The sequence below is a fragment of the Hylobates moloch genome, unplaced genomic scaffold (genome assembly GCF_009828535.3).
Source record: "Hylobates moloch isolate HMO894 unplaced genomic scaffold, HMol_V3 SCAFFOLD_1188, whole genome shotgun sequence".
Lineage (NCBI taxonomy): Eukaryota > Metazoa > Chordata > Mammalia > Primates > Hylobatidae > Hylobates > Hylobates moloch.
The window spans coordinates 1-12,974 of record NW_026653463.1 but is presented as its reverse complement, the minus strand read 5'-3'; the positions used below and the strand labels follow the sequence as shown (position 1 = coordinate 12,974).

The window sequence follows — 12,974 nt, the reverse complement described above, 5'->3', positions numbered from 1 at the left end:
TCTCAGTCTGTCTTGCAGCTCCCCTGGGGCTGAGGCTGACTGCAGATCTGCTGGCCCTGCTCTACAGCACGCGGGGACTCTGCCTGTGTGCCCCCATCTGCTCTTCCTGGGGGCGGTGGCTGCTTCCTCGAGAGGAGGGTGGATCTGCTCTCCTGCCCACCCCTCTCCAGGGCCTTTTGAAGCCCTGGCCACGACCTCCCAGGGTAAGGCCAAGACACCGGGCTCCTTGCCCTTCTTGCTGCTTGGGTGACAATCCTGGGGTCATCCATAGGCCCCAGCACTGTTCCTGCTTCTAAATGGAGAGTATTTTGGCACATCTTCCTGGCGGAGCCCGGGGCCTCATCCCTGTTATTTATCTGGGTAAAGCCAGGTGAAGACATCTGGGCAAGGAGATAGCAGAGTGGCCCCCAGGAAGGGTGGGTGGAAGGCACTGGCCTTTGGGCTTGCCTGGATCAGGGTGGGAGGGGCAAGGTTACCAGGAAGCAGGGCTGTCAGGGCTAAAATCAGGAGGCGGTAATAATGCTGGTGGGGGGACAGGGCTGTCTGGTTGGCTTGGGGTGGGGCATGAGAGCCAAGGTTTGTCAGCACGCAGAGGGGTGGCTGACTCATGGACTAGGGGCTGTAGAACCCAGTGGTTGCCCTTAGCTCCTGGATCCTGGGAGACTTCTGGAGCCTGGGTGTGGGGCAGCCTAGGGGTGGAGGTGGGGCAGACAGGGGTAGGGGTGGGAGAGGAGGCCTTGCATGGCAGGGTGCAGGGTAGGAAACCAGCCAGGGGCCAGTTTGCATTGGTGGCTCCCATCCCCATCCCCACCCCCAAGCCCATCCCTACCCCCACCCTGCTGCAGAGACGGGCCTGGGCTGCTGTCCTCTGCTTTGGCCTCAGCAGATCACAGGATGGAAGCTGGCAGCCCACTTCCTGTGGGTGCACCACTCGAGCCAGCTGTGACCTGCAGTTTCTGCTTCCTGGAGGGTGGGGCGCCCACTCAGGAGAGCACGGCACACCCCACACCCCTCATTTCGAGGATGCTGGGAGGTGGGGACCAAGGTCCTGCAGCCCTGTGCTTGCGCTATGAAAGGTAGCCTGGGAGTCCTGTGTCCGCCCATCCACGTGGGGCCCCAGGAGCCTGAACAGTGGCAGGCAGAGAGATGAGGAGGGAGAGAGAAGAGGAAAAGAAGGAGAGAGAAAGAGAGATGGGGAGAAGGGAGACAGACAGAGAGGGGAAGAGAGATTAAAGAGACAGAGGAGGCTGAGAGGAAAAGGAGCGAGAGAGAGGGGGAGAGACACAAAAGGCAGAGAGACAGGGAGAGACGAGCATGAGTAGGAGCTCGGGTCACTCTCGATCCCAGTTCCCAGTGAAAACGGTAGGTCGCCATCACCTAACTACGCTTGCAATAAAGTCTTCTGCCTCCTGCTTACAGCCTTAGAACCCCTTCTCCGAGAGAATAAAATCTTTGACCGTTGCCCTCTCTCACCGGAGTTTGCTTGTGTCTTCTGATGAACTGTGATGTCTCACCTATCGAGTTCCTGGGCTCAAGGATCCATGAAAAGCCGACGCCTCTTTTGGGGAAGAAGCTCTGCAGTGCCTCATCTTACTAGGCTCCCCAGGAAGCTTGTGAACTTGGCTTGTGCCTTAAGCAGCCGAGTATGTGCCGGGCCTCTGCTTCTCTCTTTCAGTAAGAGGGAGAACCAAGAGACTGAAGCATGGTCTGCAGAGAAGGCACCTGTGCAAACACCAGGAGAATGAGGGGCCTGAGTTGTCTTCATTTCTCCTAAAAACACACATTTCCTCCCAGACCACCCTAGTGAGGGCATGAAGCACAGCATGTGTGTGTGTCTGTGTGTATGTGTGTGCAGGTATATGCCTGTGTATGTATGTGCGTGTGTGTGTGCAGGTATATACACGTGAATGTATTTATGTGCATGTGTGCAAGTATATGCATGTGTATGTATGTGCATGTGTGTGTGTGTGAGTGTGTTGCAGGGCTTTACAGTGGACAGGATGTGGGAGGGCAGCTGCAGCTCCAAGCTGCAAGTCTTTCTGATAGAATGGTTAAGATTCCCTGGACCACAGAAAGAGTGTTTTCATCTGCACCTATTTTTATTAGCATTTAAACCTGTATTCTTCGTAGCATGTAAAGCTTAAGTTGCTTAACTATTCTTAGAAACATTTACACCAGCGGTCCCCAAACTTTTTGGCACCAGAGAGCAGTTTTCTTGAAGACAACTCTTCCATGGACCTGGGAGAAGGGGAAGGGATGATGCAGAGATGGTTCAAGCCCATTACATTTATTGTGTGCTTTATTTCTATTATTATTTCACTGTAATATATAATGAAATAATTACACAACTCACCATAATATAGACTCAGTGGGAGCCCTAAGCTTGTTTTCCTGCAACTACATGGTCCCATCAGGAGGTGATGGGAGACAGCCACAGATCATCAGGCATTAGGTTCTCATAAGGAGCACGCAATCTAGATCCCTGGCATGCGCAGTTCACAGTTGGGTTCTATGAGACTGTAACGGCACCACTCCTCTGACAGGTGGCAGAGCTCATGCGGTAATGCGAGGGATGGGGAGCAGCTGTTTTTACAGATGAAGCTTTGCTCACTGGCTGGCTGCTCACCTCCTGCTGTGTAGCCTGGTTCCTAACAGGTGGGGACCCCTGATTTACCCAGTAAGATAAACACATTATTATGTCAATTGAAATTATTCACCCTGCACCACCCAAAATTATTGTGCATACCTACACCCATCCAGGGGTCCAGTAGCACACTTTGGGAGCTGTAGACAGTAAGCCTGGAGCTCCACTGAGCATTCCATCTCTCCACCATCTGTGGGCTAACAGGCTGTGTTCGTTTCCTAGGGCTGTTTTACAGTACCACAGACTGGGCACCTTCAAAAACAGAATGTTACCATCTCGCAGTACTGGAGGCCATGGGTCCAAGATCAAGGTGTCAGCAGGGTGGGTCCTTTCTGAGGCTGTGCAGGAAGGCTCTGTTCCAGGCCTGTCTCGTCATGCGTGTATGGACGTCTTCTCCCTGTGACTCTTCATTAAGGGTGATTCTGGGAGGGCTCCGCAGATCTTCTTTTGAAGATCTCACTGTAGATTGCTTGGGACATGCTGGTCTTGTGTCTGAGTAGACATTAGTGAGTATTTCTGTGAATAGTGGTTATAAAGTGAATACTAAGCTCCTTTTTTTAAAGAAAAATACTACTTGACCTTTTATTTCATGTTTTGTGTTTTGAGATCTAATTCACGGAACAGATTTTACAGTTTATTTACCTAAATGTTTGTTCAGAGTTCAGATATAACTTAACTCCTTTTAAACATATCTTTAGTTATGCTTGATAAGAAAAATTCAAATGAAGATTGTATTCTAGTATAAATTGTTGATTTTATAATGACATTAAATATTAAAGTTATTTATTTTTGTGCCACCCTTTAGAGTGAAGAAAAGTTCACTTTTATCATCGAGGAGTGTGTTAACCCTCGCTCTGTTACCTTGTTGGTTAAAGGACCAAATATGCATACTCTCACACAAGTCAAGGATGCCATAAGAGACGGACTTCGTGCTATCCAAAATGCCATTGAAGATGGTAAGCTCTTGTGATTCATATGAACCTCACATATATGTGTGTGTATGTGTATATATACACATACACACACACCTATGTATGCATATATATATATATATGTGTGTGTGTGTGTGTGTGTGTGTGTTCAGACAGAGTCTTGCTCTGTTGCCCAGGCTTTAGTGCAGTGGTGTGATCTCAGCCCACTGCAACCTCCACCTCCCAGGTTCAAGCGATTCTTCTGCCTCAGCCTCCCAAGTAGTGGGGATTACAGGTATGCATCACCACACCCGGCTAATTTTTTATATTTTTAGTAGAGATGAGATTTCGCCATGTTGGCCAGGCTGGTCTCGAATTCTTGGGCTCAAGTGATCTGCCCTCCTTGGCTTCCCAAAGTGCTGAAATTACAGGTGTGAGCCACCACGCCTGGCCTTTAAATTTTTTTAACTTTATTTTTAAATTTTAATCTATTTAATCTATTTATTTATTTTCAGACCAGGTTTTGAAACTGGCTAATTTTTGTACTTTTGGGAGAGATGAGGTTTCTCTGTGTTGCCAAGGTTGGTCCTGAACTCCTGGGCTCAAGGGATCCACTTGCCTTGGCCTCCCAAAGTGCTGGGATTACTGGCATGAGCCACTGCGCCTAGCTGCAAACCTCACATATATATCTTTTTCTCGAGACAGGGTCTTGCTCTGTCACCCAGGCTAGAGTGCAGTGGCGCAGTCATGGCTCACTGCAGCCTCAAACTCCTGTGCTCAAGTGATCCTCCCACCTCAGCTGGACGATAGGTGCATGCCACCACACCTGGTTAATTTTTAAATTTTTTTTTTGTAGAGATGAGGTCTCTCTGTGTTGCCCAGGCTGGTCTTGAACTCCTGGCCTCAAGCAGTTTTCCCCCCTCAGCCTCTCAGAGTGCTGGGATTTATAGGCATGAGCCACCACATTCAGCCCATGTTGAGCATCTTTTAATGTGCTTATTTGCCCTCCATGTATCTTTGGTGAATTTTCTGTTTAAATCTTTTGCCCTTTTAAAAAATTGGATTGTTGGCCATGCACAGTGGCTCTCACCTGTAATTCCAGCACTTTGGGAGGCCAAGGTGAGAGGATTGCTCGAGCCCAGGAGTTGGAAACCAGCCTGGGCAACATAGCAAGACCATGACTCTATACACACACACAAATAGCCAGGCATGGCGGTCTGTACCTGTAGTTCCAGCTGCTTAGGAGGCTGAGGCAGGAATATCACTTGAGCCCCAAGAGTTTGAGGTTACAGTGAGCTATGATCACACCACTGCACTCCGGCCTGGGCGACAGAGCGAGACCCTGTTTCCAGAAAGACAAAAAGAAAAGACAAGAAAAAATTGTGTTAAGTTTTCTATTGTTGAGTTTGAGAGTTCTTTGTATGTACGTTGGGTACAAGTGCTTTTTCAGATAATGATTGGCAATTTTTTTCTCCTCGATGGCTTATTTTATTATTAACAGTGCTTTTCAAAGAGAAGTTCTTAATTTTGATGAAGTCTAATTTATTATTTTTATTCTCTCATGGATTATGCTTTTGGTGTGGTATCTAAAAAATCTTTACCTAACCTAGGGTCACAAAGATTTTCCTCTAAAAGTGTTACAGTCTTATGTTTTACATTTAGGTCTGTGATTCATTTTAACTTTTGTATATGGTGCAAGTATGGATACAAGTTCATTTTTTTCATATAAAGGTATCAGATTGTTTTAGTCTTATTTGCCGAAAAGACTTTACTTTCACCACCGAATTGCCTTTTCTCATGTATAAAAAATCCGTTTTTCATATTTGTGTGGTTCTATTTCTGTGCTCTTTTTTCTGTTCTACTGATGCATTTGTCTATTTTAATGTTAATATCATACTGTCCTGACGACTGTAGCTTTATAATAAATCTTGAAATCAGTATTGTTAACTCTCATGTTTTTTGTTTTGGTTTTTTTTAAGTTATTTTGGTCATTCTAAGTCTTTGGCGTTTCCATATGACTTCCATATGAATTTTAGAATCAGCTTGTCAATTTCTACCAAAAAGACTGCTGCTGGGATTTTGATCAGAACTTTTTTTTTTCGAAAGGATCTTACTCTGTCACTCAGGCTGGAGTGCAGTGGCATGATCATGGCTCACTGCAGACTCGACCTGCTGAGCTCAAGTGACTCTCCCACCTTAGCTTCCCAAGTAGCTGGAACCACAAGCATCCACTACCGTGCCTGGTTAATTTTTTTTTATTTTCTGTAGAGACAGCGTCTCATTATGTTGTTCCCCAGGCTGGTCTCAAATTCCTGGGCTCAAGCGATCCTCCCACCTTGGCCTCCCAAAGTGCTTCGATTACAGGTGTGAGCCACTACACCCTGCTTGATTGGAATTTTATTAAATCTGTAGATCAATTGGGAGATAGTTGATATTTTAATAATGAGCCTTCTAACTCATGAATATCATCCTATCTACTTGAGTCTTCTTGAATTTATCTCAGCAATATTTCATAGTTTTCAGTATATGAGCCTCACACACTTTTTTCCATATTTATCTCTATATATTTCATTCATTTTGTTGCTATTGTATAGGTTATTTTTAAAATTTCCATTTCTGATTGTTGGTTGCTAATATAGAGAAATATATTTTATTTTTGTACATGGATCTTGAATTCTGCAACCTTGCTAAATCACAATTAGCTTTCTTATAGGCTTCATTGAATTGTCTATGTAAGTGATTACATTGTCTGCTAATACAGTTATACTTTTTTCTTTCCAATATGGGTATTTTAAAATTTTCTCCCTTATTTCATGGGCCGGAACCTCCAGTATAATGTTGACTAGAAATAATGAGAATGGACGTCCTTTCCTCATCGCTGATCTTCGGGGGAAAGCATTCAACCTTTCTCTATTACGTATGATGTTAGCGTTAGCTATAGGTTTTTACCAGGCTGAGGAAGTTCTCCCTTCTGCGCCTAGTTTGCTGACAAATTTTAATCAAGAATAAATGCCAGGCTGGGCACGGTGGCTCATGCCTGTAATTCCAGCACTTTGGGAGGCCGACACGGGTGGATCACCTGAGGTCCACAACACATAGTGAGACCCTGTCTCTACCAAAAAATAAAATTAAAAATTAAAAAAATTCATGAGGTGTAGTGGCATGTACCTGTAGCCCCAGCTACTGAAGAGGCTGAGGTGGGAGGATTGCTTGAGCCCTGGGGATCAAGGCTGCAGTGAGCTGTGATCACACCACTGCACTAAAGCCTGGGCAACAGAGCAAGACCCTGTAGAAAGAAAGGAAAAGTGACCAGGCACGGTGGCTCACGCCTATAATCCCAGCACTATGGGAGGCTGCAGGCAGGCGGATCACCTGAGGTCAGGAGTTCAAGACCAGCCTGACCAATATGGAGAAACCTCATCTCTACTAAAAATTCAAAAGTAGCCAGGTGTGGTGCCGCACACCTGTAATCCCAGCTACTTGGGAGGCTGAGGCAGGAGAATCGCTTGAACTCGGGAGGCAGAGGTTGCAGGGAGCCAAGATGGTGTCATTGCACTCCAGCCTGGGCAACAAGAGCAAGACTCCATCTCAAAAAAAAGTAATAATAATAATAAAGAAAAATAAGGAAGGAAAGGAACGGAAAGGAGGAAAGGAATGGAAAGGAGGAAAGGAGGAAGGAAGGAAGGAAGAGAGGAAGGAAGGAAGGAAGGGAGGAAGGGAGGGAGGAAGGAAGGAAGGAAGGGAGGGAGGGAGGGAGGAAGGGAGATTCTTAACCCAGTCTGAGAGAGTCAAGGCCTCCTGAGGCTACAGCAGCTAAGCTGAGACTCACCGGTGAGTAGGAGCCAGCCAGTAGAAGGGGGCTGTGAGGTGTGGAGGATCTTCCAGGAAGAGGAAAGGCACAAAGGTAGGACACAGTGTGGGGTCTGCAGAGAACCATAAGCAATTTGTTGGGAGGCCGAGAGTGCTAGAAAGGAGGTAGGAGAGGGACAGGGCCAGGCCTTGTAGGATTTTACTTATGTATATTATAGGCCTTTGTGTCATCCAAATACATAACAAAATGCATTCTACACAGCGGGCCTTCCATAAATACTTTCAAAAATGAATACAATGATTGGCTGGGCACGGTGGCTCACACCTGTGATGCTAACCGTTTGGGAGGCCGAGGCGGGTGAATCACCTGAGGTCAGGAGTTTGAGACCAGCCTGGCCAACATGGTGAAACACCGTCTCTACTAAAAATACAAAAATTAGGCCGGGTGCGGTGGCTCACGCTTGTAATCCCAGCACTTTGGGAGGCCGAGGCGGGCGGATCACGAGGTCAGGAGATCGAGACCACGGTGAAACCCCGTCTCTACTAAAAATACAAAAAAATTAGCCGGGCGTGGTGGCGGGCGCCTGTAGTCCCAGCTACTCGGAGAGGCTGAGGCAGGAGAATGGCGTGAACCCGGGAGGCGGAGCTTGCAGTGAGCCGAGATTGCGCCACTGCACTCCAGCCTGGGCGACAGAGTGAGGCTCCGTCTCAAAAAAAAAAAAAAAAAAAGAATGCGGGGGTCTATGTTTCCCAACTCTCCTGCCCCAGTAAACAAGGATGTCTCGCCCTAACCGAACTGGCAGGTGGAGGCAAGACAGCCACTGAGCAGGCACGCTCACCAACTTCTCTTGAACCTAGAAGAGCATGCAGGGCTGTGGAGGCAGCTGTTTAGAGATCTGAGGTATCTCCAGGGACCACCAGGGAAGGGAGACGCCAATGTGGCCAACCCTTGGCAGCCACACCCCAAAAGCCGAGGCCGCCCCCCCCCAGGCCGCTGGGTACACACTACCTGGTGACGCCATCTTTGATGTGGTAGAGCAGACACTCAGACATCAGAGGGTCTTCGTTCAGGTTCACCAGGTGGGGGGGAGTCTAAGCGGGGAGAGAAAGGTGGTCAGGGGGAGCCAGCCAGGGGGCGCTATGGAAAGGAAGAAAGGGAGCAGTGGGAGGAGAAACCCCTCCAGGCCTGGCACTGCCAGCTGCACCCCCTCACTCTGGAGAGCTCTCCTGCCTTCTGTACTTCTCCCATCGTCATCCCTCCACCCTGATGACATTCTTTGGTTCCCACCTCTCACACCAACCGCTTTCGGGACAGCCTGATCCACCCTCTCCTCACACGGGGGGCCTACAAAAATTGCCCCACCCATCCTGCTGCATCCAGATCAGCAACCCTTCCCAAGGCCTGTCTCTTCAGAAGCACCTCGACCCACCAGGCTCCCTGACCAGAAGCCCCGGACCCACTGCATTCTCTTCTTCTTCCCTATATTCCTCTGTCTCAGGTCCCATCATTTCTTTCCTCAAAATGTACCTTGCAGCTTCTGGAGAGCTGGGGGAGACTGAGTAAGCAGGCTGGTACTCCCCACCTTTCATCAACCTTCAATTTCCTACACACATCAATTACTTTCACAATTTAAAAATAAAAAGTGTCACTTCAACTCAAAAGCAAATGGAACAAACATGTTTCTTGAAGCAGACTCCCTGACTCTTCCACAGTGACTACCCCTCCCTCGGCTGCTTCACCTCAAGCCTGGGTCCCTGCAGCACCCGCCTGGGGCTGTCCCTGCCTAAGGCCCCAGGCCAAGTCCATCCTGAACACCTGAGTGATTGTTACGCTGCTCTGTGCTGAAAACCCGGCCCATTCCCTTCTCCCAAAGCTCTTTCTCCTGACTTGTTTCCGTTACAACAGCCCTGCCCTTGCTGGGCAGTACTCTGGGTGGCATACAGGCCATGCTGCCTCTGTACCCCCCGCTGCCACGCCTGGGGAAGTCTCCCTTCCCGCCAGCTGCTGCCCTGCCACACACCTGTCCATCCCTCAGCACCACCCTGCCCCAGGCCCACCTGCCTTCCTGCCACCCCTCAGGTCTCCCAGCTTCCTGTCCACGCCTCGCTATGGCCATGTCTTTGCTTCGCTGCTGAGACCTCTCCAGCTGGAACCCCAGCCCCGCTGGACTTGAGCCTACTTTTTCCCCTGGCATCCCTGGGCCTCCTCCATGTCCTGGCTCTAGTCCACCTGTCCAAGCCCCCCTCCCAGGCCTCTCTCCCGGACTCTGTACTTCCACCCAGCGGACCCCTGAGCACTCCCTCCAAAGCAGGCCTCCTGTATCCCTGACTGCCAATGTCCCCAACAACAGCCTCCCAAAGTGCTGGGATTACAGGCGTGAGCCACCGTGCCCGGCCCATTATGAGTTCTTACTATATTCTCCTTGGGCCGGGCATCGTGGCTCACACCTGTAATCCCGGCACTTTGGGAGGCCAAGGCGGGCGGATCACAAGGTCAGGAGATTGAGACCATTCTGGCTAACACGGTGAAACCCCGTCTCTGCTACAAATACAAAATATTAGCCGGGGGTGGTGGTGTGTGCCTGTAATCCCAGCTACTTGGGAGGCTGAGGCAGAAGAATCGTATGAACCCGGGAGGCAGAGGTTGCAGCGAGCCGAGATTGCACCGTTGCACTCCAGCCTGGGTGACGGTACGAGACTCCGTCTCAAAAAAAAAAAAAAGAACTCATAATGAAGGCTGCCTCTGAGAGGGGAACTTAAGGGTGGGAAGGATGGAGGGTTACTTTTTTTTTTTTCTATAACAAAATGCTGTAAACTGAGAGACGTAACTTCTCACTGTACACACCTTTTAGAACTATTAGAATGTCCTCTCTGGTGTGTATTACCTTTGTAAGAACAATTTAAAACAAGAACCCCCTCCTTTGGTCTCCAGGCTTTGGCAGGTGGCATCTCTGCCAGCTCTCCAAGGAAGAAACCTCCACCCCACCAGTCTCCCCACTCCTTTCTGCATTTTCTCCATCCTTGCAACCGTAGTGGAAGCGGCCCAGCTCCAGGTATACAAAGGTGGCTGGAAGCCATACTGAGGGCATCTTGTAGCCCCTCTTTCCACCGAGGTGTGGCTGGGTCCCAGAAGAGTCTGGCTCCCTCAGAAGGACCCCAAAGCCCCAGACAAGACCCCAGACAAGCAGCCTGGCCTGCTGCCCACAGCTCTCTCACTCCCTCACTGTGGCTTGGGCCAGGCAAGACAAAACCCCTCTCCCCTTTTCCGAACAGGGGTTCAGTGATCCCTGCTTGCTTAGTCCCCCAGATGGACCTGACTTTACAAAATAGAGAGAAGCCTTGTTCTGGTAACGCATCACCTCTTCCAGGCAGCCCCCAGTGACCCTGTCTGGCTCAGAGCACAGTGTATCTGACTTAGGGCCTGATCCTCTGCTGCTTCACACCATGGTCCAGACAGGCTGGGCTGGTTCCCTGGTGGAACCGGAAGTTCATGCTCTGCTCAAACTGGCCTCTGCACCATCCCTTCATTGGTATGCAGCGGTACAGCGGTGCTGGCTGTCTATAGCCAGTGCCCTTTCTGACTGGTCAGTCCCTGTGCCGGATGGTTATTAATATTTGGAGTATCTTTCTGCCTCCACCTGAGCCTGACCTCTCCTGCCCTGCTCCTTCCTTCCTTTCAGCAAAGATTTATTAGGCACCTAAAACCTGGCAGCAGGCACGTGTCAAGCACTGGCGTGTCCCACTCACCCCAACACATACCCCAGGCTGTTCAACCTCATGGTGGCCCTACTCCTCCATACCCCCCCAAGTCCTGTCCACCTTTCAGGTTCCACTGTCCAAACCACCTTCTCTAGGAAACCAGTTGCGGCATAGCTCCAAGCTACACAGGTGCCTCCATCTATAACCAACCTCTCGCTGCACTGGTAACCACTGTCTTACAATGTAGTGCTCACGCCTCCTCTATTCCCTTTAGTCTTGTCTTCTCAAGTTATCCTTTTGAAAAATAGATTTCTTTAGCTATCTGAGTATGCACAGAATACAAAACACAAATGATACAAAAGCATGCACAGTGCCTCAGTCTCTATCCCAACCAACCTCCGATTTCCCAGGTCCTCTCCCTCTCCTGAGGCTGACTGTCAAGTGGCTGGAGGGAGAAGGCAGGGATGACTAGACAACACAGAGAGGAGGTGGCAGCGGAGGGGACAGAAACGATGGACGGACAAGCCGGGGACCTCAAAGGGAGTGATCAGGGACAGCACTCACTACCCTGCACCCGCTGCCTCTCTTCTAAGCATCCAGTGAGCTCTCTAGGCCTCCTCGCCCGATTCCTCACTCACCTTCTTTGGAGAGAAGACGCCCACAGTTCCCCCATCCTCCCGGACGGCCACCCCCATCTCAGCCAGCAATGCTTCTCTGTAGGCAGAGGGGAGGCAAATGTCAGTCTTAGCTTCACCGCCTGTGACCTCCTTCCCTGTGGGGCCTGACCTCCCCCACAGCCTCCAGCTCCTCCCAGGACCCCAGCTGTCGGCCCTCACACCTCTCCATCCTCAGGGCTTCTGTCTTGCGTAGCTTCTCCTCCCACGTCTCGTTCAGCTCAGCTATAATCTTCTCTGTCTCCTGGGGGCCTAAGGGTGGGTAGGTTTCAGGATGGTCTGGGACAAGCAGACCCAGGGTAGGGACAACCTACCCTGGGGCCACGCTACTCCTAGAATTCCTTCTTTCTCAAGCTTGACTTTGGAGAAGTGAACTCCCAGGAACGCCCAGACCCCCAGCCCTTGCCAGCTCCAGCTTCCCACCTGCAGCCTCTCCATGGCTTCCTCAGGCCCAATCTGGGGCTCCGTGTTGGGGGAGAATGACGGCTCCAGCTCCCCATGATGTGTGGTGGGTGATGAGGGTGAAACTGGAGCCAGGGGAGATGACACAGCTGGCAGGGCGCCTCTGACACTCCCTTCTTCTGTCTTCAGGCCTGGGAGGGAGATAGAGGAAAAAGAACGAGGCTAAGGAAAGGAGCTGATGAGAGACATCCAGGAGACCAAGAGCTTCACAGAGGACCAGTCTGTAAGGACTACAGAAGACCGCTGGTCAGCCTCCTACCAGGCAAGGAGCGAGCCCTCCTACTGCAGCCACGACAAATGGGCACCCAGTCTCTCTGCTTCAACTCCAGGGGTGGAGAGCTCATTACTGAAGGAGGCGGCCAGTCCTTCCCACTATTAGATGACTTGCACCATCAGAAAATTCTTAGGTGGGGCTAGGTGTGGGGGCTCACACCTGCAATCTCAGCACTTTGGGAGGCCGAGGTGGGTGGATCACCTGAGGTCAGGAGTTCGAGACCGGCCTGGCCAACATGGTGAAACCCCGTCTCTACTAAAATACAAAAATTAGCCTGGTGTGGTGACGGGTGCCTGTAATCCTAGCTACTTGGGAGGCCGAGGCAGGAGAATCGCTTGAACCTAGGAGGCGGAGGCTGCAGTGAGCCGAGACCACGCCATTGCACTCCAGCCTGGGCGACAGAGCGGGACCGTCTCAAAAAAAGAAAATTCTTAGCTGGGCCGGACACAGTGGCTCACACCTGTAATCCCAGCACTTTGGGAGGCCAAGGTGGGCACATC

General features: G+C 50.2%; 1 protein-coding gene across 20 annotated transcripts; it reads right to left on the bottom strand.

The window, feature by feature from the left end:
* Positions 1-6: 6 nt before the first annotated feature.
* On the bottom strand, positions 7-12,965 carry LOC116464648 (kinesin-like protein KIF1C). 20 transcript variants are annotated; one of them, XR_009212276.1, is made up of 8 exons: positions 12,162-12,965; positions 11,903-11,982; positions 11,703-11,778; positions 8,375-8,457; positions 7,385-7,519; positions 2,917-3,049; positions 2,155-2,238; positions 7-1,722 (listed from the first exon to the last, which is right to left on the bottom strand). XR_009212276.1 is itself a non-coding variant. In XM_058435138.1 (7 exons), exons 1-6 carry the CDS (start codon positions 12,174-12,176, stop codon positions 2,950-2,952), a joined length of 489 nt encoding a protein of 162 aa, XP_058291121.1. In that variant the 5' UTR covers positions 12,177-12,965; the 3' UTR covers positions 7-1,722; positions 2,917-2,949. The 20 variants fall into 20 exon arrangements, 10 of the variants coding, with proteins under 10 accessions (XP_058291121.1, XP_058291122.1, XP_058291123.1 ...); XR_009212283.1 differs by having other exon boundaries at positions 7,385-7,478; XM_058435138.1 differs by lacking the exon at positions 2,155-2,238.
* Between the last annotated feature and the right edge of the window lie 9 nt (positions 12,966-12,974).